We start from the raw sequence: 25,199 nt of genomic DNA on the forward strand, positions 1-25,199 counted from the left end.
GGCTACCTAAAATGAGGGGTTAATAAAGGCATGAAGTGACTGACTTACAAGGTTTCAAGAGGGAGTTTAGCTTAAGAGTATGGGGAAAAAGAAAAAAGTCCCCATTGAATATCTGTCATCTTGTCTAGATGGGTCTAGTGAAAAGAAATGAGGATAAGATTCGTAAGATTCAACAGTGAATAACTGTTATCATGACTAATTGCGATTGTCACAATTGTGAAGGTAGAAGTTTTGTAATAAAAAAAAGGGGAGTGGTTATTCTTATAGTCCAGAAACAGAGGACCCTTGGACCATCAAGAGAGGAATGCATAAGCAGAATGCAGGACCTTATCCAGAGAAGCAGCAATGACAGCGATGGAGGCAGAGATGGGGGCACGGAGAGGGGGAGCGGCTGAGGACTCTAGATTCATCAACTAAGAAGAGAAGGACTAAGAACTGGTGGCCAGGAGCATACTTGCAGAATGTGCCCTTTGGAGATATAAATTATTATATATGCCTGAGTGGTTTTTTTTTGTTTGTGTGTTTTTGAAAAAGCTAAAGTGGATAGAGAGAAATACTGTTAACTGATGGTACATGGAGGGGATTATAATCAATGTAATGAAACAAGGTAACTGATGATCTGCCATATAAACTTTCACTCAACCCACAATAAAAACCTTAAACAAACAAATAAACAAAGTGAGTTGACAAGGAACGAAGGAACCAACATTGGAGGTAGAATCAACATCAGACAGCGGCCTGATGTTCATAATGATGACCCAAGTCCATAGGAAAAGGATATGTATATGTCATATATTTAGTAACATTCATATAATGTATTTAATGCACTTATGATACACTTCTATCAAAATAATTGTGTTTATTTTGAAAGTTGTTGTTGTTAAGTGCCGTTGAGTCGATTCCAACCCATAGCGACCCTGTATAGGGTTTCCATGCCACACCAATGACTAAACTTTGATCATGTGATTAATTTCCTTTTATGACGGTTCCTTGATTGCAGAGTATTAGAGCAATACTTAAATCTAGCTGATATTTTAAGTGTTGAAAAACTTCAAAAGTTAAAAATTTTGACAACTTGGTTTGTGATGAGGTATATGGGGGTGGGAGACTTCAAAAAACTGGTGGTAAATGGAATTAAAATCTAATGCAATTTTTCTGTGAACATTATGAATCCTCTTCGTATCTCCAAAAGTTGAGTTAGCAAATTTCAGATTATAAAGACACTGATGACTTAAAAGATTAAACCTGATACATGAAAATTATTCTGACTATGGCCTTTTTTTTAAAACTACAATTCAGAAGTCTAATTAAGAAATTACAAATTACAATTAAATGTATAATTCCCTGTGTCATTTAAGAAATCAAATGTGAGTAAGCCAGGGAAGGCTAAAGTTGAAAATTACAATTCCAACTCAAAAAACTATTTCTGTTTAGCTATTATGCAATCAACCTGCAGTTTTCAACAGAATCTACGAAAGAGAAAAGATATTGCCCTTGGTTATATAACACATGACTAACTGTATCCATTCTACTCCAGAAACATGGATGTTGGTATAAATAATTTAAGTGCATGTCATTTTCCTAAGTCAACTTAGTTCAGAGCCTAGGTCACTAAATTCCCTCTGAGTAATCAAAAGATTTTTTTTTTTTAATTCTAATACTAAGTTGTAGCTACCTTGATCTAAGAGGTCTAGATCTAATTAATTGACTAGGTGGCTATCTCTTTAAGGTTAAGACAATTTCAATTTTTTTCTAAAAATTGGCCAACTTAGTAATGATGACTTTAGAATTTAATATATTTATGTAACTTTCAGGCCTCACAGAGATCATTTTAATTATGTATGCTGCATTAAAAATGTTGCCAACAACCTCAAATGAAAATACATCAGTTCTTCCAATATTATTTGCTCACCAATTCCAACCACAGTACTTTTTACAGAAGAATTGCTTTTGGATTCTTTTATTTCTAATTCTGGTTTGTTTAACATTTCAATATTTTTGAAATATATTTTAAAAGTGCGTTTCCCTCTAGAATTTTAATGTTCATGTTTTTTGTGCTATTTTCTTAATTAAAAAATGGAAGACTTCATAAAACTTATTTGTTTGAGCATCTTCTAAATTTCAAGAATGGGCCAAGTATTACAGATACACAGGACAGATCAAAACCAGTCCATGATTTTGATGCACTCATCAAGATCAGGATGTATGACTCCCAAACTTACCCCTGAAAAAATGTCTTCCCTACAACTTTTTGTTCTACACAAGACATTACTATATTTTATACTTTCTCCACTTCTACTTAAAACTCTTCTAAAATAAACTAAAAACACATTAAACAAATTCCCGCTCCCATACCAAAAGCTGATTGAAGAAAAATGGGCAATTTCACCAATACCTTACTTACTTACCTATCTACATATTTACTTTCTGTTACGCATGGTATTTTTTAATTCCCTACATTTTATAATTCCCTGCCAATTGAATCTGTATCTCTTCATTATCTTCCTCTTCCCTTTTTTAATCCATTTCTTTGCTCCTAAAACCAGATGCTGAAAGTAGGAAATAATCTAATAAAAGTAACACAACAATTATAAATTGTCTTGTTCTTTACATAACTTTCACTTATGTATACAACGGTCTAAATAGACTTTTGTCTTATTTTGTTCTTGTTCCTTTTTCCTTATACATTTGGCGTGAAAAAAATGCGAATAATTCAATTTTTTTGTCATTATTTTCTATGTAATATGCTGATGTTTCTTAAGGTACAACAAAAAGGAAGATACCATTTGAGGGTATTCTTCTTCCAAAATAGATGTATCTTACCTTTACAGCCTGAACACTGAATAAAAAAGTTGATGAGGTCAAGAAGTGCTATATCTCGGTCATGCTTGTATGATTCTATCCAATCATCTACCACCGACTATAGCAGAGGGGAAAAAACAAGATTATTAGCTTTTTCTAATGTGCTAAAAATCAATGAAATCTGATGAAAGTCCTATGTCATCAATTAAATGGTATGTTATTTAAAAATAATATATGTACTTATATACTGAAATGTAAAGTTAAATTTTAAGAATAAATAGAATCAACTCAGTAAAATAATCATCTAACAGCATAAAATGAAGATCAATCCTGTGTATTTTGATTTACAAGGAATCTGAAATTCAGCTATGTTACAAATGCAGACAATCTTTTTTTTCCAACAGTAAACACTTATACTTGTTCTATGCTAATAAAAAAAGATTAAATAAAGGTCAAAAGAAAGTGGGGTGATTCATGGATCTGAAGATTTAATTTGTTGCAGAAGTTGACCTATAGATTTAATGCAATCCTTATCAAAATCCCAGTTAGCTTCTATGGAGAAATTTAAATACTGACCATAAAGTTCTTAATGCAAGGGGGACAGAGCAGAGTAGCCAAAATAATCATTAAAAAGAACAAAGTTGGAGGACTCACATGATTTCAATCTTAATACAATGCTGCAGTAATCAAGATAGTGTGCTACTGGCATGAGGACAGACATATAGATGAATAAAATAGTGTCCAGAAATGAATCCTTAAATTATGGTTAAATGATTTTCAACAAGGATGCCAAGGTAATTCAATAGGGAAAAATAAGTCTTTTTGTTAAAAATGGAGCTGAAAGAAATGGATATCCACTTGTACAACATTGACATTAGACTCCTACCTCACACCATGCAAAAAATTAATTCAAAAGGGATCATAGACCAAAATGTAAAAGTGAAAGCTATAAAACTCTTAACAGAAAACATACCAAGTAAACCTTGGTAATATTGAGTTAAAGCCTTCGGAGATTCTACACCAAAATCACAAGGAACAAAATAGATAAAGTGATCACATCAAAATTAAAAACTTGTGTGACTTCAAATAACACCATCAAGAAAGTTAAAAGATAATCCACACAGTGGAAGAAAAATATCTGCAAATCAAATATCTGTTAAGGGGCTTATATTCAGAATATATACAGTCTAACTAAAAATAAGGGTATAAGATCTGAATAAACATTTCTGTAAGAAAAGATACACAAATGAATAATATATGAAAAGATGTTTAGCATCATTCAATTACTGGGGAAATACACCTCAAAATCACAAAGAGATACCAATTTACAGTCACTTTGTGATTATTCAGTGCCCTCCTTTTGGCTTCAACTTATAGTGACCCTATATAGGGTTTCTAAGGAGTAGCTGGGGAGTTTGAACCACGAAGCTTGTGGTCCAGTGCTTATCCAACAGGGCCACAACACCAGAGGTCCTCACACACACATGAGGACAGCTATAAAATATAATTTTAAAACAGACAATAACAAGTGGTTGAGCAGCAGATGTGGACAAATTAGGACCCTCATATATTGTTGGTAGGAACATAAAATGGTAAACATTTGGAAAAACAGTTTGGCCATTCCTCAAGAGGTTAAAGAAAGAGTAAACATATGACCCAACCTAGGTATATACCCAAGAGAAATGAAAACATACATCCACAAGTATCGATAGATTTTTATATCACTTTGTGTATATTAACTAATTAAATTTACTACAGAAATTCTTTAACATTATTCCCAATCATAATATGGGCAATAAATACCAAGAGAATATTCTTATGGGACTGTGTATTTTTTTAAAAAAAACATGGCCCCAGGCACTCACTGGCCTCCAAAGAGATAGCTGCTCTTGTTGGGACTGAGGTGCTCTAATCCCTCCCTGCAGGTGACCTTAGTAGTTGACCAGTCCAGTCTGTACTTCAATGTAATCATGTGACTAAAAGGCCATGGTCAAACGTGGGCATGTGGGAGGAGATGCAACAGGACTCAGAGAAGTGCACTACTCAGGGGCTAGAGAAATAGAGCATAGAGGAAGGACATGTCCTTTTTAAGAAGGATTTTGACAAGGAGTACAACCAACCCTACCTGGTACTAGATATCTTTGAGAGAAACTCAGCACTTCTTTTACTTCTACCTGAGCCAAGTGGCCATTCTTCTGTTCAAATCTGGTCAAAGTGTAGACAGTGCCCAAATGCCCAGTGATCCATCCAAAACTTAGGGCTGCACTCCAAATTCCAAATACCAGAGAATGAAATCGCCAATCATGCTAAGGGAACATTTCCATCTTTTAACCTTTATGGTATTATTCTGTACAAAGCCTTCTCTGTCTAGTTTGCTGTAGTTACAAAACAAGTAGTAAAATGACTTGCATTTGTATTTATTCTCAATTCCATATTTTCCCCTGCCTCATGTTTTATCTTTCTGTCCAATATATATTTCTTTCCAAAAAAATTAGAGGGTAGATTAAAAAAAAAAAAAATCGTAATAATAGATGGCCCCAAATTTTCTGACATTGTTCCGCATTAAGAGATTGGGTCTATGTGCCCTACCCTAGAACAGAGTGCAGTGGAAATGATGCTATGTGACTTTCAAATTAGATAATGAAAGGTCATACAACGTCTGCATTGGTCTCTTGTAGCTCTAGCAAACTGAAGACTTTGTCATGGAACAAACCCAGCTGCTATACAGTAAGAAGCCCAAGTCACAAGGAAAGACCATTTCCAGTTGAGGCCGGCCTTTAGGGTGTTTAAAAAGAGGAAGACCTCCCCCCCAACAAAATGGATTGGCACTAGTGCAAGACTACGTGTTTTGTTCTGTTTCACATAAGGTTGCAATGAGCCAGTAACGACTCGGCGGTACCTAACAACAGACTAGGCAATAAATGTTTTAAAATGCAATTGTTCAATAGTATATTCAGATATTATTTAATAGAAATCAACATTCATTATCTAATAAAACTAAGGAGTATATGCATACTTTCTCCTTTAATGATAAGAACTATTTCTAAGCCAACAGCCAGTATTGTACTTATTCAAATATTAGAGATTGTGGTATATGTAAGACATAGCAAAAAATGGTCTCTGATCAAGGAATTAAAAATCTAGAAATAGTGTGACATTTCCTATTTGAAGGGTACTTCAAAGAGTTCATGGGAAAATTCTGATATTTTTTAATTCTGTTTTTTCACAAGCTTTTCAAAGCCCCATCATACATATGCTTTTAAACAATATGCTACCCTATCCAGAGAGGCAGCAACATCAGAGATGGAGGCAGAGATGAGGACATGGAGAGAAGAGAGCAACTGGGGACAGTAGACTCATGGAAAGAGAAAGACTGAGTGCTGGCGGCCTGGAGGCAGGCTTGCAAAATGTGCCCTTTGGGTGTTTAAATTGTTATATATTCCTGAGTGTTTTTGTGTACATCCTCCCCCCACTCAAAAAAAAAAAAAGAAAGAAAGAGAAAGTGATACACGGAGATTGTAATCATTGCAATGAAACTATGAGTGTAAAACTGATGTCTTCCATGTAAACTATAACTCAATTCAAAATAAAAACTTTAAAAAAATGCTAAGTGGCATAATAAAAAGATAAAATAAACATATCTGGAAGGATAAAATAGTGTCTGGGAATGCTTCTTAGAAGAGGAGCAACATTTGATTTAGCCAGGCCTATCTCTGGTAGCGTAGAGGTTACGAAATCAGTCTGCTAACCTCAAGGTCGGCAGTTTGAAACTACCAGCTGTTCCACAGGAGAAAGATGAGGCTTTCTGCTCCCGTAAAGATTTACAGCCTCAGAAACCCTGTTGCAGGGTCGCTATGAGTCGGAACCGACTCCACGGTACTTAACAACAACAACATCAATCTGATAAGGAAGCGAGGAAGAAAAATTACAACCAAAGAGAGAACAAGCAAGAACAATGAACTAGAGACAGAATACATAATATGGCTAGAGAACAGTAAGTATGTCATAAGGAAATCTGGGCTAACTTTTGGATAAGGAAGAACCCTTGGAAGTTTCTAAGCAAGGGAACTCTCTTAGTCAAATTTCAATCTTGGAAAGGTAACAAGTGAGAATATATTTGATGAACCAGAGGTGGAAAGAGAAAAGATTCTAGAATGGAAAAATACTACAGACATTCACCCTTTAAGGTAGAAACCTATTTAGAAAAAAGAAAAAGAAATAGCAGAGATGTACACTTAATATAAGGAGTTCTGGTAGCATAGTGGTTATGAATCGGGCTGCGAACCACAAGGTCAGCAGTTCGAAACTACCAGCTGTTTGCAGAAGAAAGATGAGGCTTTCTGCTCCCGTAAAGATTTACAGCCTCGGAAACCCTGTACAGGGTCGCTATGAGTCGGAACCAACTCCACAGCACACAACAACAATAACTTAATATATGGCAAACCAGAAGCAAGGAAAATGTTCGTTCTTAAAACAATGCCGTAACATTAACAAAAATAATTCAATATAAAGCTAAAATCTTACCCACATTCTATTTTTAAAAAATTAATGATCCAAAGTTACATCAAAACCCTACAGACTAGACAGAAATAGAGCAGCCTAATTAGCTATGGATATGTTGTGATATCTGATGTTAACAAAAATGAAAGATGTATTTTTAAAGATACTGAAATTAATGCATTTAACTACTCATAACAAACTATTATAGATAAAAAGCAATATAAAATGCTAAGTAAATTAATGGAATAATACCTAATGTAACAACCATAATCTGTCCCTTTAATAAAGAAGTAGAGAAGTGGAGTAACTTTTTAAACTGAGAAATAACGGAATAAACTACAGCACAGTAAGAAAACTTGTAACAATCCAAAAAGCCTAATGTGTAGACAAAATAATCATTAAAAATATTAAACACCAAAGAGAATCCACATCCTAATCACAACTGTGTAACAACCAACTTTCATACAATACCCTACATGAAGATGAACTAGAATTACATGAATAAACTTGGTATTTATTACATTCTTTGGAGTCCTGGTGTGGCACTGTAGGATCTGCACTGGATGGCTAACGACAAAGATGACGGCTCAAACCCTCCAGTTACTCCTTGGAAACCCTATACAGGGTTGCTTTATACACATGTCAGAATTGACCTGACAGCATTTTACAACATCAACATAACATTCTTTATTTTCCAAAACTGTTGAAAGGTCAACTAACAATTATTTTTATATTTTATATATATAAAATTATTTCTTAATTAGTCACAATTATGATCTCTTTTTAGTTTATTTCTAAACTATACAAATTTAGGTAACTATTATTATAAATAAGATTTGAATTTTAGTTATTACTAACAGAAAACAAAAATGGCTAGTTCTCTATAAACCATCCAGATGCACTTGTTATTGATTAGAGTTAATATATCAAAGGGGAGGAGGGACTTTTCCATACAGGTTTTGTAAATTAAACAAAATCTGTTATTAACTATGCATGTTTATGGTTTATAGTTATTTAATTTTTAAAACCCATATGGGGTTAGTCTACATTTGCAAAGCCTAAACGCTTCTACTGTCATTATAATTACTCAGTAGAAATATAAATAGGATAGTTTTGGTGTGAATGTACCCTCAACGTTTCTTCTGCTATATATAAAAAAAAAATCCACAACCAATACAGTTTTTATTATCCACAAGAGTGACCAAAATAATTCAATTCACTAAAATGGTAAGCAAATATCTTAGAGGTCACTCAATCAAGAATTCCGTAAAGGCAAATACTTCCTATTTTGATGGCAGTTATATAAACTCAGAATAACAGATTAAATAGGAAGAAAGGCCTAGAGATCTATCTACTTGTGCAAATCAATCATAAAAACCCTATGGATCACAAAGTTTAAATGCTATTGTTCAAGACACTGCCATGTGTTGGGAGCCAGCGCAATAGCAGCTGACAACATACAAATTCAGAGGAAATAGAAATCTCATAGCTGGGGGGTGGGGGTAGCTGGATACAGCTTAAAGGACTTATGTCTGAGTAGACAAAAGCACTCATTTTCTGAATAATCAGTTGCCTTTTTAAACATGTAGCCTATATAATTCACTAAAGGTTAAAATGTACAAATAAACTGGGATGGGCACCATAAATATTACCTGCATAGCACTCTTGCCCATTTTAACAACTTCAAACAACATCATGTTCTCCACTCCATTCTGTTGGTGATGACCATTCATTCGGTTTGGGCCAGAAGGAGGTTTTCCTCCTCCATTTCCAACTTTGCCCTTTTCTCCTGGGCCTTTTTTGCCTTTTTTACAAGTCTTCAAAAAGAAAGAAAGCAAAGTTAAGCATACCACTAACCTTGAGAGTTCAAAATGAAGCAATAGCAGAAGAATCTACTGATATAGTACCTTATTATGACATGCTTTAAACTTGACCTAAAGAAGTCAGCCCATATATTAAAACAAAATGGCATGGTTGTGACACTTAATCTCTTTATGGTATCTTTCCCCCCCCCCCCCCCCAATTAAATTACCATATACCACACTGGAGTCATACTGCCAGGGTTCAGATTTCTGCTCCTCTTACAAACTGAATAACCTTGACGAGGTACTGTGCTACAAAAGATTTTCTAGTTTGTTAACTGAGAATACAACTATGCCCACACCTCATATGGTTGCTATGGTAGTGAAAACACAAAGTACTGAGCAATACAGCCAGCATATAATAGAGTCTGGAAAATACTTGCTACAATCACTTAGAAATGATAAAACATATGTAAAAAGGAGCTCAATAAAATTACTGGAATAGAAGTCAGATCGAAAGGTCAACTTGAATTACTTACACAAACCTAGGTCTAAATCAATTTTGAAAATTAATGTGCAATTATAAAATTAAAAGCTCTGAAAATATCAACAGTTTGAAAACACTATGAAAAATTATCTGTAACATAGAATCCCTAGAATTCCCTAAAGCATCATAAATCAGAGTGGCTGTCTCCAAGAAATCCCTATGGTGCTTTAAAATTATTGGATAGAGCCAACAGCAGGAATAACAAAATTCTTATCAAATAAGTAATTTAGACTTTGTTCAGCACTTTAACTTGAATTCCATTGTTACTTCCTAATCACTGAAGTGTGATGAACAAGAAATTGTAAATTGTAAAATGTAGGAACATGAATATCAACTTCATTCTTGCTGTCCTCCTTCCAACCCTTTCAACACCTTCTATATCATGAAAACTCAATGAATGAACACTATGGAAATGAAGTGCTTTTTTAAGGTAGTTGACAGCATTAAAGATGAGGAACTACAATAATCAGTTATAACACTGTCTATATGCCTCAGTTTTAAAACACCTCCCCGTACAGCATTTATGAGGATTCCTGGTATGGCACTGTAGGGAAAAGCACTAGACTGCAAACCACAAGGTTGGCAGTTCAAGTCCACCAGCTTGACCTGGGAAACCCTATACAGGGCTACTATGAGTCGGAACCAACTCGATGACACTTAACAACAACAGTATTTATGGAGTTTTGGTGTGGTGCTATAGGATACGCACTGGACTATTAACCCCAAGATTGGTGGGTGAAACCCACCAGCTGCTCCGCAGACATGTTATACGAGTCGGAACTGATTTGATGCCAGTTAACAAACACAGCATTTACATCTTAAACTCCTAACTCAAAATCTTAACTCAAAACCCTCTTATCTAAAATGAAATTTAATAATTAAACTCTGTAAAGCAAAAGTTTGGTGATCCTGGATTACCTGATTTCTAAGGCCTCTTTTAGAATCACAAATTTCTATGATTGAGAGCAAGGTTGGCAAATTTCCCATAAAGGTGCAGATAGTAAGTATTTTTGGCCTTGCAAAGAACATATATTGTCCTGGTAATGTTGTAGGATAAGCTCTGGACTGCTAAGTGCAGGGCAGGCAGTTCAAACCACCAGCTATTTCTCAGAAACTCTATAAAGTGTCAATAGTTGGAATTGACTCGGAGGCACTGAACAATGACAACAGGGCATATATAGAGTCTCTGTCACATATTCTTCATTTATTTCTACAGCCCTTTAAAACATGTAATAACCATTATTAGCTTGTGGGGAGCTTTGAAAAAAACAACAGGCTGTAGTTGACCAAAATAGGATCTACATAAAGTTATACAAATTTATTTCCACTAACAGTCTGTGTGTGTCTGTACTGTATTCAATAGGTCCTTACTCCTACTTCAAGAGTCCAAGCCACTTTACTCTAAACTTCAAACCCATTCCTAACAACGGAAATACATGACTTGTGAACTTACAAAAATTTTGTTAGTAAAAATTTTATGTTTGGGATGCTAGTCATTGAATTCTTAATTGTTAAAAGAAACTTCAGAAATAAGAGAGAAAAAAATCAACTACAAAGAATACACTATTGAAAGTGTTCGTATTATTTAACAGGGAGCTATAAATTTACAATTTTCTTAATCCATTATGTGCTTCAGTATTCCCTGCAAGAATGAAAAACTAATTAGTACAATTAAAATGGCTCAATGGATATACTTGCTAAAGAAAACTACGTACAAAGTTTTAGGGATATATACAAGAGAAACACAGTAAGTAAATATGCTAAGGTATGTACATATAGCCTTAAAGAGAGAAACAAGGTCGAAAAAAAAGAGTTGTCTTAAGAGCAATCCAGGTCTAAAGAGCAACATCTTTAGACCTGGGTTAAAATTCTTAAAATGAGGCTTTCTGGATCTGTTTCCTCATCTATAAAACAGGGAAACTAGCTAATGCTCAGCCTTCATTTAAATATTTAATTGTTGTTGTGTTGTTATATGCCATCAAGCTGGAACCAAGTCATAAGACTAGTTTTTTTTAAGTGTTTGCAGGAACAGAAAGCCTCATCTTTTTCCTGCAGAGTCGGTAGGCTCAAGTCACCGACACCTTGTCGTTCGCAGTCCAGTGTGCATCCTTTCGAGCCACTGAGTTGCCAAATATTAGACAGCATTTAAAATATTAAATACTAACACCTCACTTGGTGGCTACATAAAAGTTAACCAAATTGTGGAACAAAATCCTTGGAGAATCTTCTATTTAGATTCCACTTCAGATGTCCCATCTTATAAATTACACCAAAGTCAAAAGTCACCCCCTAAAATATGTGGTAGTCTTTAATATTTTTATTCATATCTACTCTCCTGCCAACTACCTAGTCACTCAAAATTTTTATTTTTTAAGGGATAAAAGCATACAAATTATATATAACACATGGATTGTGTACACCAACATCCAAGGACTAGCAAACTATGTTCTATACATTAAATCCAATGCTACACTGCATTAACAACAAAAAAAACCCCCACACAGACAGCCATAGTCATTGATAGAAAAGTTGTCAAAACTATACCATGTACTTTAAAGGCATATTAAAAACCATTTGCATTTCATTTCTATGTGCAAATTATACCTGGGCATGTGTATTAAAATCTGTTGGTCAAAATGTTTTAGTAATGATACCCTCTATGTGAGAGGAACATGGGAAATTTTTACTGTCCGTCACAGCTATCTATGCTATTTAAATTTTAAGTAAATGGCTCATGAAAAAATAAAAAAATCTAGATTCATCTGCAGGGGGAAAGTTGAGCAACAAAATAAGTCATCTTTTGCACAATGTGTTTTAAAACAACACACAGAGTCAATGATTTAAGCCAAGTTATCCATAACCCTCCTCAAGCTGCCCCCACATACCCTAAACTTGCATTCTATTGACTCAGAATTTAACTTTAAGTTTTTATCCTTGACAATTATGTCAAGAGTGAAACAACTGTCAACTTTAGATCATTAGATTATAACTGGTGTTGTATTTTTAGAGTGCTTTAGAATAAATTTTATTTCTTTGCTTTCTATTTGAATACTCATGGGAAAATAAAAATAAAGCCAAACGAATTCTGCTGAGTATGAGGGGGCTTCAAAAAGCTGGTGACAATGGAATCTTTCCATGAACGTTTTGAAAGCCCGACTTTAAAAAATGAACTTTACAATGATTCATTCCAACTGGACAGCATTAAAAATATATAATCAAAAGGAGTAATTTGTTCTAGAAGCCAAACAGGCCCCATGTACTCAGAAGGCTTACCATACTAATCAGGAAGACAAAAATGGCTGTTATAAATAAATTTATAACAGTCCAGTCTTAAAATAATTCTGTATGCATGCGTGCGTGTGTGTGTGTGTGTGTGTGTGTGTGTGTGTGTAAAGTCAAATATTTGGTACGTACTTTGCCTTTGCCTTGCTTTTGATTTTTTCCTTCAATGTCTTCAAAATCTGTGTCAGAAGAAAAATGTGTCTCTGACTCCCTGTGACAAAAAATAAATAAAAATAAAATTAATATACACCTTCCTTAGAAATAAAAGAGACAATTCTTACTCTCTGCCACATTTTCTATATGAAAGTCTTGCTTAACCCAATGCAAAGAAAGATCCACATTAACGTTAAAAGCAATTAAGATGCTTTCCCAAAACATCACACCATCGCATATTACCAAACAGCTAAGATTATATAACCAACTACAAAAACAGTACTTTAAAACACAGATGTCTAGACAGTTTTTAAATATTTTGTTCATTTTTAACCGAAGCATAAAAAGGAAACTTATGGGGCTCTCCAAATTTAACCCTGAGAAATAAGGTGTTCTGTTAATGGATAGTTTCATTTTCTGGTTCAAAGACCACACCGTACTGATCAATGAATTAGGGAATTCATCAATATTAGGAATCCTCTGACCTCTGTGACTCAAAAAAAAATAATCTTTCTCCTACAGAGCAGCTAGCAGGCTCAAACCATGAATATTGTGGTTCGTGGTTCAGTGCAGTCCAACCACGCTCCTCAAACATGCGTTTATTATTGTTGTTGTCACTAAGTGTCCTTGAGTCAGTTCTAACTCAAGCAACCCTGAATAGGGTTTCCAAGGAGTAACTGGTGAGTTTGAACAGCCAGCCATTAAGCTACCTAAATAATAATGTTGTTGTCAGATGCCTATGTGACACAGAACTGTCCACAGGCTACAATCCTTAGGGAGGAGTCCTGGTGTTGTGCTGTAGAACAATCATTGGATCTTACGGTCAGCTTGAACTACAAAGCCAGCAGTTCAAACTCACCAGCTGCTTCTTGGAAACCCTCTATGGGGTCGCTATAATAAGCACCAACTCGACAGCACTTAACAACAACAACAACATTTAAAGAGAAGACTGCCAGAACTTTTCTCCTGCAGAGCTGTGCTGGGTTTTAACTGCCAACCTTTCAGTTTCAGTTAGTACCTGAGTGCTTGGCCACTGCGCCACCAGGGATCCTTAAATAATGTCATACCCTCATTTAAATGACTAATGCAAGGCATTATTTATATTTGCATCTGGGTTATACTGGATTTTGTAAGTGAGCTGCACCCATCAAACATATAGTTTACATTACCCTAATTGTGTATGTTTAGTATCAGTTTTATAAATGCAAAGTGAAATGCTATCTTTCTAAAGCTAGTCTTCTTTACTTAAGAGTTCTATTTCTATTTTTATTGCTACAATAACCAGTCATCCTAAGGCTCTGAGGTGGAATAAAGTTACGATTAAGATGCTAGCAGGGAAGTAAAATTAAAGACACAAGTGCATTTCAAAATTCGTAGAAAAATAGAATTAAGAGATAACAAAACTTACTGAAGCCACCTCATATTTATGACCCTTACTAACAAAATTGTTTAAACACTGTAATGAAGATTGTAGCAATTCTAACTATGTCCAATAATTTTGAGAGAAAAGGACCTGTTAATATTCCTAAATGCCATTTCCCAGAGTTAAAGACACCAAAAAATGAATGACTGCTACAATAGTAATCCTTCAACTCATGATTGTTACACCTCAAAATTATTTTTCTGGTTTTGTTTAAAAAACAAAAAATGTTTTTAAATATTTCAGTGTATAAATAACATTGCTTGGTGGCGCTATAAGATAAGCAGTTCATGCTGGGAAAACAGAAGTCTCTTACTGAAAGAAAGACCTGCAGGAAAAGGTCAAATTGTTTGGCTGTTTGAATATCAAACAAGCTGTTTGCTTTGGAGGCATCAAGGAAAGAAAAGTCAGCTTCATCACGGAAACCCCCTTCTAGGACAGAAACACATGTTCCATTGGCACCTATTGACCTTTAGATGAGAGAGAGAAGAGGAAGGGCTGGCTGGTCTGAAGTTTATTTAGAAAGATGTGTTAACTCCTGAGCCAGCCTATGGACACTGACTGGCATACCACCACCACCACCCCCCAGGGGCTAGGGCTGAGAGTGAAGCAGTCAGCTTCACTTAAGTGCAGGGAAGTATATGTGAACTCCCAAACTTGCAGATAATACCCATTTGACCCAGCTTGGATGGGTCTGAAGTGCAGGGAAGTATATGTGAACTCCCAAATTTTCAGCTAGTACCCTAATTTAAACTAGCTTAGATGGCTAGTGGACTAGAATTCTAAAAGAGTTAGATAAAGATGTTTGATATGTGAACATGTGCAGATTGCTACAATTTGATGAACTATACTTTTGTCTATGAATGCAATGACTCAAAATTACAACCACAATGGAAGGATTCTTCATATCAAGGAACAACCTCATTTCTTCAGTGTACTGGGTTGATAGTAATAAGAAATTAAGACACTGGCTATCAAAAGGCTTACAAGCTTTCATGAGTGTGCTTAGTTTCAGAATGAAGGGGGTAAGGTCCCCCCATATCACTTCCCTCTTTTACAGATGGATCTAGTGAAAGGGGATGGAGGACAACAGTGATAGGATTTCATGACTCAATTGTGAGTAACTGGTAGCAGAATTCATTGAGATTGTCATAACTTCTACAAAACTGTAATTGTAGAAGATGTGTAACTAAATGGGGAAGTAGCTAACGTTTCATTTTAGGAACAAGATGATCGATCCCATGACCATCAAGAAGTAACGCGTATGAGAGAAGCATTAGATCCCTACCTAGATAACCGGTGACAACAGAAACGGTGGCATGGAGAGACAGAGCCGTTACAGGTTCTAGGACCATGGATTAAGAAAGGCTGTGTGCTTGTGGACAGGAAGTTGACTGGCAGAATGTGTCCTTTGGAAGTTTAAATGAATACGTATGTTTTTGTTTTGTAGGTGTACATCAAATTTTTTAACTTGTTCATTTGTGAAATATACGATGTAAATGGAAAGCCACGGGGAAGGAGTAGGATCAATGCTGTTGCAGACAGAGACTATAATTTTTTTTAAAAGAAAAGAAAACAAACAATAAATAAGGGGGAATCTGATGCAAACCGTGCAAGCCCGGTCAGGCGGTCAAGACCCTGTGGGCCCAAGCGTTGTTGACCGTCCAAACCATAGGCTCTGAGGATCAGACTTTAGCCACCTAGGAGACATAGCAAACTGTCCCTCATCTGATTATTCAGTAATGCTTGTTAGTAATCTCATACATGAGCCCTGGATATCCACACACAAATGTAAAAACCTTCCCTAAAAGCCGAGACTGTAAATTCCAAAAAGGCAAGTTACCCCCACCCAAAAAAAGCTAAAGAGGATAGAGAGAAACACTGTTAACTGATGATATATGGAGGGGATAATAATCAATGTAATGAAACAAGCTATATGAATGGTTGAATGTGAAGCTGATGATGTGCCCTGTAAACTTTCACTCAATCCAAAATAAAAACATTTAATTAAAAAAGAAGAAAACAAAAACAGTACAGAGACATTTGTCAAATCAAAAAGAAAAGAAAAGAAAACTTTGCTCAGACAAGTTAGGGACAGCTAAATTCTTTTAGTCATGTGTGGCAGAAGAAGTAGTAGACGCTATTGTATCAGGTGTTTGTGCTGCAGTCCAAATCTTTGTCTCTCAGATGCAGTGAGAGCAATGAGTGGGATTCACTGGAAACCTACAGGTTGTACGTTATGAAATGTGGACAGAAATTAGATGTTGAGCAGACCTGGTGTAGATAGAGCAAGCAGAGTCATCTGAATGCTCTAAATTTGCTGTTTTGTTTTGTTTTAAATGGACAAGTCTCCACCTATTTATTTTATTGTTTAGTCATACTTTTCTATTTTTTAGTAAACCCTTTCAGCTGTAATAATCACCAAAAAAGATAAGCAGTCCAAACCCACCAGCTTCTTCAAGGGAGAAAAGAGGAAGCTTGCTGCTCTTGTAAAGATTTATAGCCTCAGAAACACAATACAGGGATTGCACTGAGTTGAAATTGACTTGATGGCAGTAGGTGATGGTGATCAGGCTAATAAGTAGCCGCTCTCTGCAGAGGTTATCCCTATAACAAGGAAGAGGAGAGGGGAAAGGAAGGGAGCTAACTAGGCACCAGGTACTGTGTGAGAATCTGGATGTGCAAACAGAAATACGATCTCATCCCCATTTCCCGGGATTTCACAAACTTACAGGAAAAACAAACATCTTTAATTAACTACAGTATAGTGCAAGCATTTAATACACGAAACATACTGTAAACATAATTTTTAGATGCACTGAGAAATTTAAGAAATTCATGTGACTCTGTATTGTCGTGTTCTGGAATCCAACCTACAATATCGCTGAGGTATGCCTGTACGTATGTGTAAAGGTTCCAGAAATACTTTAACTGAGGTACCTTGAGAAACTGGAGCTCAGTGTTAAAACAGCTATTATATGTAGTACCTCAAATTCTTACCCCAAAACCAAGGAGAAATTAAAATAATTAATTTTATTAAAATAAAAACTGACTAAATTTTAGAGTATGGAGTTCTGGTGTGGCACTGTGGCTTAATGTGCTGGACTGCATAGTCAGTTTGAACCACAAGGTTGGCAGTTCAAGCTAACCAATCGTTCCTCAGAAATAGGGTTGCTATGAGTCGGAACTGAGTCAACAGCACTTAACAACAACAACAAAGAGTACAGGTTGTTTTTTAAAGACAAGGTAAAGAAAATTGCTTTAAAGGTCAATATGCACGTACTTGGTTTTTTGGTGTTGTGATTTAAAAAAAAAAAAAAAAGTAACATGCTCTACCCTCTTAAGATTTCTTTTAGCCTAACATCATTGATTTTTATAAGAAATTTGACATTGTATCATCACTTACTAATGAAAACATTTAACGTTTTAAGAATTTCATGACACTCCCTCAAAGGAGTTGCTGTTGCAAAATCAAACATGGACTCCAAACTGGATAGCACCAGTCCTGGTGTGGCCTGTGGGTTAATACGCTGGACTGCAGTCACATTAAACTGTAAGGTCGGTGGTTCAAGCTCACCAGTCTCTCCTCAGAAACCCTAAACAGGGTTGCTATGGGTCGAAACCAACTCGACGGCACTTCACAACAACAGTAAGTAAATTATAAAATAAAAACAAATTTGGACCAATTACTGTTACAAAGTCCAATGATTGTTGACATAAACTGTTTCAAGCATACATGCTATCTTATCCCTTCTCAAAAAGAATTAATTTTAACTTCCAGTTTTGTGGAAAACAAATATTTAAGAATATATTAAGAATTATAACAATATAACTTACTGTAGTAGATTAAAATCAGTTGGTATTTCTGGAGCTGCTATCATTTCTTTATCATCTTCTGGAACGCCCCAATGTCAGAAATATATTCATATATTTACGTGGGCAAAATGATGGTTTGCTTCTTTCTTCTAAGACAGAAAATTCCTTAAAGTGGAGGAAAGATGATATTTACTATAAATGTACCAAAAACACTGACAGTAAATACATTCAAAAGCTAAATTCTCCAACTACATCTTGATGTGTTTTAGTAAATAAGGATTTCTTTCCTTGCACTTGACTGCTTTTCTAGAATGAAATTATTATTACTGCTGTATATCCTCACAGTAAAGACAAGATACAAAGGAATGTATATCTGACTTTAAAAAGTATATATGCCCTAAAATAATCTGATCTGATTCTTTTACTGGACTTGAAATCCCAAAGACACATTTAAACCATATAACAAGATGCCTGAAAATGCTACAGCTTTTTGCTGATATTGTATAAGATCATTGAAAGGAATAGTGAGGAACCCAAGATATAATTTAAAAGCAAGTATTTCCTTCTTTAAAAGACTTCATGTGAAAAAGACAAGTAAAAAACCAAGTTACAGGTTAGGAACAAGTTTTGGGGAACCACATAAGGTTTTAATACCCAAAATATATCAGGGTCAGTCATAAAGTACTGCTACAAAAAAACACACATATACACACACACACACACACACAGAAACTTGGATTAATACAATTTCTTGGCATATTTTCCATTCAGGTATAAACAACACTTCTGAAGGCATTGTTTTCATCTCTCTAACCCTTCCCTGAAGAACACTTCATGTTTCGATTGAGACCACGTCAAAATGGCAGCTTTGGCATCCTCGGGGAACTCAAATATGTTACTTTTTAATGTTCTTTGAGTAACAAAAACGTCTGAAAGAACAAGAACAGAGCTGTAGAGTAAGTCATTTCCAGTGAAATTCTCACAGACAGCCCTTGCTACCCTTGATCATCGCCCTGATGAGAAAAAAAATTCCTCAGAACAATTTTCCAGGCCTTTTCCTCACCAATACAGTTTTTGTAAAACTTCTTCATAATAAGCCCACATGATTGTCCTATGTCCTTCAAGGAAGTCTATCAAAATGACTCCTTTGAGATCTTGAAAGACAGTCGCCATATCCTTCTGAACTGACCTCTTGCTCTTGAATTTAATTGGCACAGCAGATCCCCTCAGAAGCCACTGTTTTGATTGGACCTTTTCTTTTAGGACACACCCTAATGAGACAAAGACAGGTGTATTACTGAGAGAATTTGTCTGCAACCATCCAGTGACCACAGAGACATGTTTAAACACATTTTGTTGGGAATAAATCCATGCAAATATTAACTAGAACCCTACTGCTGTTGTTGTTAAGTGTTGTCAAGTCTATTCCAACCCATAGCAACCCTGTATGGGGTTTCCAAGGAGCAGCTGGTGAGCCTGAACCACCGACCTTGCAGTTTAAATGACTTTGCAGTATGACGCATTAGCCCACAGTGCCACAGCTCTACTTTTTACTTATCCTAATAAAAAAAAAAAAGGAAAGAATGGCGGGGGGGTAGTAACTGGTATTGGCAAATTTGGAGAGAAACTAGAACTCTTATCCACTGCTGGTGAAAATGTAAAATGGTACAACCATACACCTACCATATGACCCAGCAAACCCTAATCTAGCTATGATCACAGAAGTAAAAGCAAACACCCAAACAGATTTCACAAAAAGAAGCTTTTAAAAAAAAATTATGCTCAGCGAAGTAAGTCTACTACAAAAGGATTACGAAGGAGCTTCAAAAGTTCAAGGAAAAGTTCCACTAACTTTTAATTTCATTTTTCCACAAAATGTTAAAGCTTCCTTGCATATAGAAACCAAAGATTATTAGTGGTTGCAGCGTAGTGGTTATGAATCGAGCTGTGAACCGCAAGGTCAGCAATTCGAAACTACCAGCTGTTCCGCGGGAGAAAGATGAGGCGTTCTGCTCCTATAAAGATTTACAGCCTCAGAAACCCTGTACAGGATCGCTATGAGTCGGAACCAACTCCACAGCACATGGCCACCACCAGCACCACGAGGTGTGGGAAGTAGAGAGGGAGAGAAGGAGATTTTTGGATAGGGTGTGTATTGAGTTTATGTTAATGATTGTGGTACAATTTAGTAAAGGATAACAAAGCTTGCGCACAGCATAAAGACTGTAATCATAAAGGTAGACATTTTGTAGCACGGAGGGGAGTGATTAACTTTGTAGTCTAGGAGTGGCGGTCCTTGGGATCATCAAGGGAGAAGAGCGGAGAGTGGGACCATACCCAGAGAAGCAGTGATGCCTGAGATGGAGGCAGAGATGATGACATGGAGAGATGGAGCAGTTGGGGCTTTAGACACAGAGAGGGGGAGGGGCTGTGTGCTGACCACCAGGGGCCGACTTGTAGGGTCTACCCTTTGGTTGGTTGATGATGCATGGAGGGGATTGTAATCATGGCAATGAAATGATACATGATAGGATGAATGTAAAACTAACGTTCTCCCATGTAAACTATCACATAATTCACAATAAAACATGAAAAAAAGACCTCAAGTAGTTTTTTTTTTTAATGTCACTGAACCCTAGAAGAAGTTTAAAGAAAACTGAAAACTGTACTATGAGAAAAGGGCCAGAAAACTTGCACAGAGAAATTTTTTCCATCAGGATATGCACCTGCTATGATGTACTGGACTGTAAAGCCGATGGTGGTTCAAGCTCACCAGCCTCTCCTCGAAAACCTTATATAGGGTCGCAACCAACTCAATGGCACTTATCAACAACAATTCTCTTTGAAGAGAGCAAGAGGCATCCTACAAGAATTTTGTTAGGAAATACTGCACTACCTCCCCTACCGTGCTGATCATGGCCCTTCAGACTTCTTTTTGATCCTCAAAGAACACTTGAATCCCTCAAGGATGCCAAAACTGCAATTTTGACATGGTGTAAATCGAAGAGCACAGAATTCTTCAGGAAAAGGTTAGAGAGACAGAAATCAAACCATCTGAAGTGCACAGACCTCAATGAAGGCGATGTAAAAATATAATGGCTTCACATATTGATATTTGTAGGAAACTTTTTGACTTAACCTCAATACATGTGGAAATCAAACTGGTTGGGGTTTTGTTGTGTATTTGTTTACCAAAAGAGATGTTTCTACCATAGAAGAAATGACATAAAAATGACCACTCCATAACAAAAAAAGAAAAGTCAGGTTGAGCTGATTTTATTTCCAAGTGACTCTAGTACTTAGTGGCAATGTAAAAAACAAAGGTAAGTCTAGAGTTATCCAATTAATAATAACATTCCAATGACAGATCAGTTTTCTATTAGATTCAAATCTCTAGCAAACATCTAAAAAGGTTACAAATAATATACTTCAGTTCAAAATACTGTATTTCAGAACTACTCTTGTTTAGCTTCTATGAAGAGGAAAATAATGAGGTAATAAGAGAAACAAGAGGTATTAACTATCCACAAATTAGGATGTCATGAATAACCCAAGATTTATCTATACCATCACTGAGTTAATCTCTTTTCTGAAGAATACTCGTATAGCAAAAATCTCTATTTAGATATGACTGTTAGTATGGTCTTCCCCTTGCCCAACAATGTCCCATGATTGTAAGTTTCATTCTTATTGTAACCTAAGAATTATCTAACTAGATCACCATCTTCTAAAGTTTCTCATAACATGTAGTACACAACTAAACCATTAAAAAAAAAAAAAAAAATTCTGTGGCCATCGAGTTGATTCGGGGCCATGAATTTAATTCACATGAACAAAAAGAAAGCCTTATCTTTCTCCAAGGAGCAGCTGGTATGTTTGAAGTTTCAACCATGTGGTTAGCTGATCATAGCTCCCAACACATTTATTAAATGAAATTATTCTATTATTTAAAAGAAGCTGGAGCTAATAATTTCTAACCATCTAGGTGGTAAGATAGAAATAAAGGTTTCACATGTTTGTCTGTCTATGTGACGCTCTCTTATTAACAGTGTTTAATAAAACCAAACACACTGCATTCCTTAAATATGTATCTTTTATACCAACTTCAAAAGTACTTCATAAATCATAGAATTCCTAAAAAGAAAATACAGGAATAATGCTTCAGGGCCAACTTTTCAACAGTCAGTGACACCAAAACACAAATCATCAAAATTGAAACTCTTTGCAAAAAAGAGCTTTTCTAGAAAAGTAAACAGATAACCTACCGGAAGAAATGTTTTGCAGAGCTATATATCGGAGTCCTGGTGTGGCGCTATGGGTTAATACAATGGACTGCAAAGTCAGTTTGAACTGCAAGACAAGCAGTTCAAGTTCACCAGATGCTCCTCGGAAACCCTATACTGGGTCGCTATGGGTCAGAATTGACTTGACGGCACTTAACAACAACATCTGATAAGGGTTTAATATCCAGACTACACAAATAATTTCTAACAAATGTGACACATATACAATAAATTATTTAATCACTAAGAGAAAGGTAGTCCTGATATATGCTACAACACAGATAAATCTTTAAGTTAGTCACATAAGAACAAATACATGATCGCACTCATATGAAATCTCTCTAAAAAGCAAGTGTATAGAGACATAAATGGTTATCAGAGGAAGGTAGAAAAGGCAAGGGAAACAGGTTGTTTAAATTCAAAATTTTTGCCATCATGTCAATTCTAACTCATACAGATCCCTCCATATAGGACAGAACTGCCCCCCATTGGGTTTCTAAGGCTATCTTTACTAAATCAGATTGCCACAGCTTTCTTCCACGGAGAAGCTAGTGGATTAAATTAGCAGTTAACGCATGTTAACAACAACAATTTTAAAGATAGCTTCATCAGGATAAGCACTGGACCCACAAGGTTGGTTTGAACTATAAGGTCGGCAATTCAAACCCACTAGCTGCTCCTCGGAAACCCTATACAGGGCCCCTATGAGTCGGAACCTACTAGACAGCACAAGCATAAGCTTACTGTTGTTGCTAAATGCTGTGGAGTCTATTTCTTCTAGTTGTTGTTAAGTGCCATCGACTAGGTTCGAACTCCTAGCAACCCTGTACAGGGTTTCAAAAGATTGGCTGGTGAACTTGAACTGCCGATCTTTTCGTTCAAAGCAACCTTTTAGTCCAGTGCTTATCCTACAGCGTCACACCAGTACTCCATTATTTTGACTCATGGTGACCCTGTATAGGGTTTTCCAAGGCTGCAAAATCTCAAATTCCGGAGCAGAAAGCCTCATCTGTCTCCCACAGAGCAGCTGATGGGGTTTAAACTAATGACCTTGTGGTTAATAGCCTAGTGCTTATCATATAGTGTCACCTGTACTCCTCAGCTTATGCTTGTGCCACCGAGTAGGTTCCGACTCATAGGGGCCCTATATAGGGTTTCCGAGGAACAGCTAGTGGGTTTGAATTGCCGACCTTGCAGTTCAAACCAACCTTGTGGGTCCAGTGCTTATCCTACAGTGTTACACCAGGGTGATGGAAAATCTGGACACTATTGTCAAATGTGAAGAAATTGAACCAGTTTTTAACCAACTTCTACAGACTGAAATTGATCAAACAGGTAATCAAGGTAATTGGTGGTGGTGGTAGTATACCGTGGAGTCAGTTCCAACTCACAGCGACCCTGTAGAGGGTTTCCAAGGCTGTAAATCTTTACGGGAGCAGAAAGCCTCATTTTTCTCCCATGGAAAGGCTGGTAGTTTCGAACTACTGATCTTGAGGTTAGGAGCCTGACTCCTAACCACTACGCTACCAGAGCTCCTGAATCAAGGTAATTACTGCTAATTAAAATGTGAAAGATGGAAACAAAGGAGGTTCAGTATTTGGTAAATGAAGTCTCAGAAATAGAAACATCACCAGAAATCATATAACAGAATTTTTCAAGACCAACAACCTATTCATTGTTAATTACCTTTCTCCAACAAGGTAAATGGAGACTACAAGGAAACTATACACTTGAACTTCACCAGATAGAATACACAGTAATCAAATTGCTTGTAACTGTGGCATTTATTATCAAGTCAGAAGAAGGCCAAGGACCAAGTACAAAACAACTGCTCATATGCAAGTTCAAGCTAAAGCTTAAGAAAAAAATTTTTTAAATTAAAGAATATTAAACCAAGTCGACAAAAGTCAACGTACAATCTTGTGTATGTTTCCCATGAATTTAGAGACCATCTCAAAAACAGATTTCCCTAAATAGCACAAAATTATTTTCTAGTGTAAAAGCAAGAAGTCTTGCCAGGTCAAACTGTTCTGCTCACCACAGGATATACTGACATGTATCTGATAATTAGAAACCAAAGCAAAACAAAATGTATTTGAGATGTGCTCTCAAAATAAGGTGCCTATGCAGGTATTTCCCTGTTTACAAATGAGATCGGTTCCAAACTGCATCTTTTAAAAATTTGTACATCCGGTGAAACAGGTGCATATGGTTGTTATTTAGCCTTACTTTAGTGCAAAAAAATACTTGAGGTTTTTAATTTAAAATCTGCGTGCATAGCAAGCAAAGGTGACTGCAAGCTTTTCAAAGTGAGAGCAAATTTTAATGGCATTAAAGGACATATGGGAGTTGTCCATAAGTGGGGTGTTCACAGCTGAGGACTTCCTGTGCTTTAAAAAGAAAAGAATGCTCTATATCAGGATCTCGCTGAATCATTAAGGTAAACATACATGCTCACATGCACAGGGACTTTAAAAATTTCATAGAAAACTTTAACAAAAAGACAACGGGATTGAACCTCAGCAGAGTGATCCTGCTTGGTCACCTTAGAGCAGGTGGTGGGCCGGCAACGTCGGGCGCATGGGGTCCCCAGC

General features: G+C 36.2%; 1 protein-coding gene across 3 annotated transcripts in view; it reads right to left on the minus strand.

The window, feature by feature from the left end:
- The window catches only part of STAG2 (stromal antigen 2), a 210,761-nt gene that overhangs the window by 94,220 nt on the left and 91,342 nt on the right, over positions 1 to 25,199 (minus strand). For 2 of the 3 annotated variants that reach the window (XM_006862849.1, XM_006862848.1), the window contains 4 exons: positions 18,344 to 18,487; positions 13,066 to 13,144; positions 8,955 to 9,119; positions 2,824 to 2,920 (listed from right to left, as the gene is read on the minus strand). In XM_006862849.1, coding sequence (XP_006862911.1) covers positions 2,824 to 2,920; positions 8,955 to 9,119; positions 13,066 to 13,144; positions 18,344 to 18,387 — 385 coding nt within the window. In that variant the 5' untranslated portion in view covers positions 18,388 to 18,487. Of the gene's footprint in view, positions 1 to 2,823; positions 2,921 to 8,954; positions 9,120 to 13,065; positions 13,145 to 18,343; positions 18,488 to 25,199 lie in introns of those variants that run through there. The other variant, XM_006862847.1, reaches the window with a different exon arrangement.

The sequence above is a fragment of the Chrysochloris asiatica genome, unplaced genomic scaffold, assembly GCF_000296735.1.
Source record: "Chrysochloris asiatica unplaced genomic scaffold, ChrAsi1.0 scaffold00051, whole genome shotgun sequence".
Lineage (NCBI taxonomy): Eukaryota > Metazoa > Chordata > Mammalia > Afrosoricida > Chrysochloridae > Chrysochloris > Chrysochloris asiatica.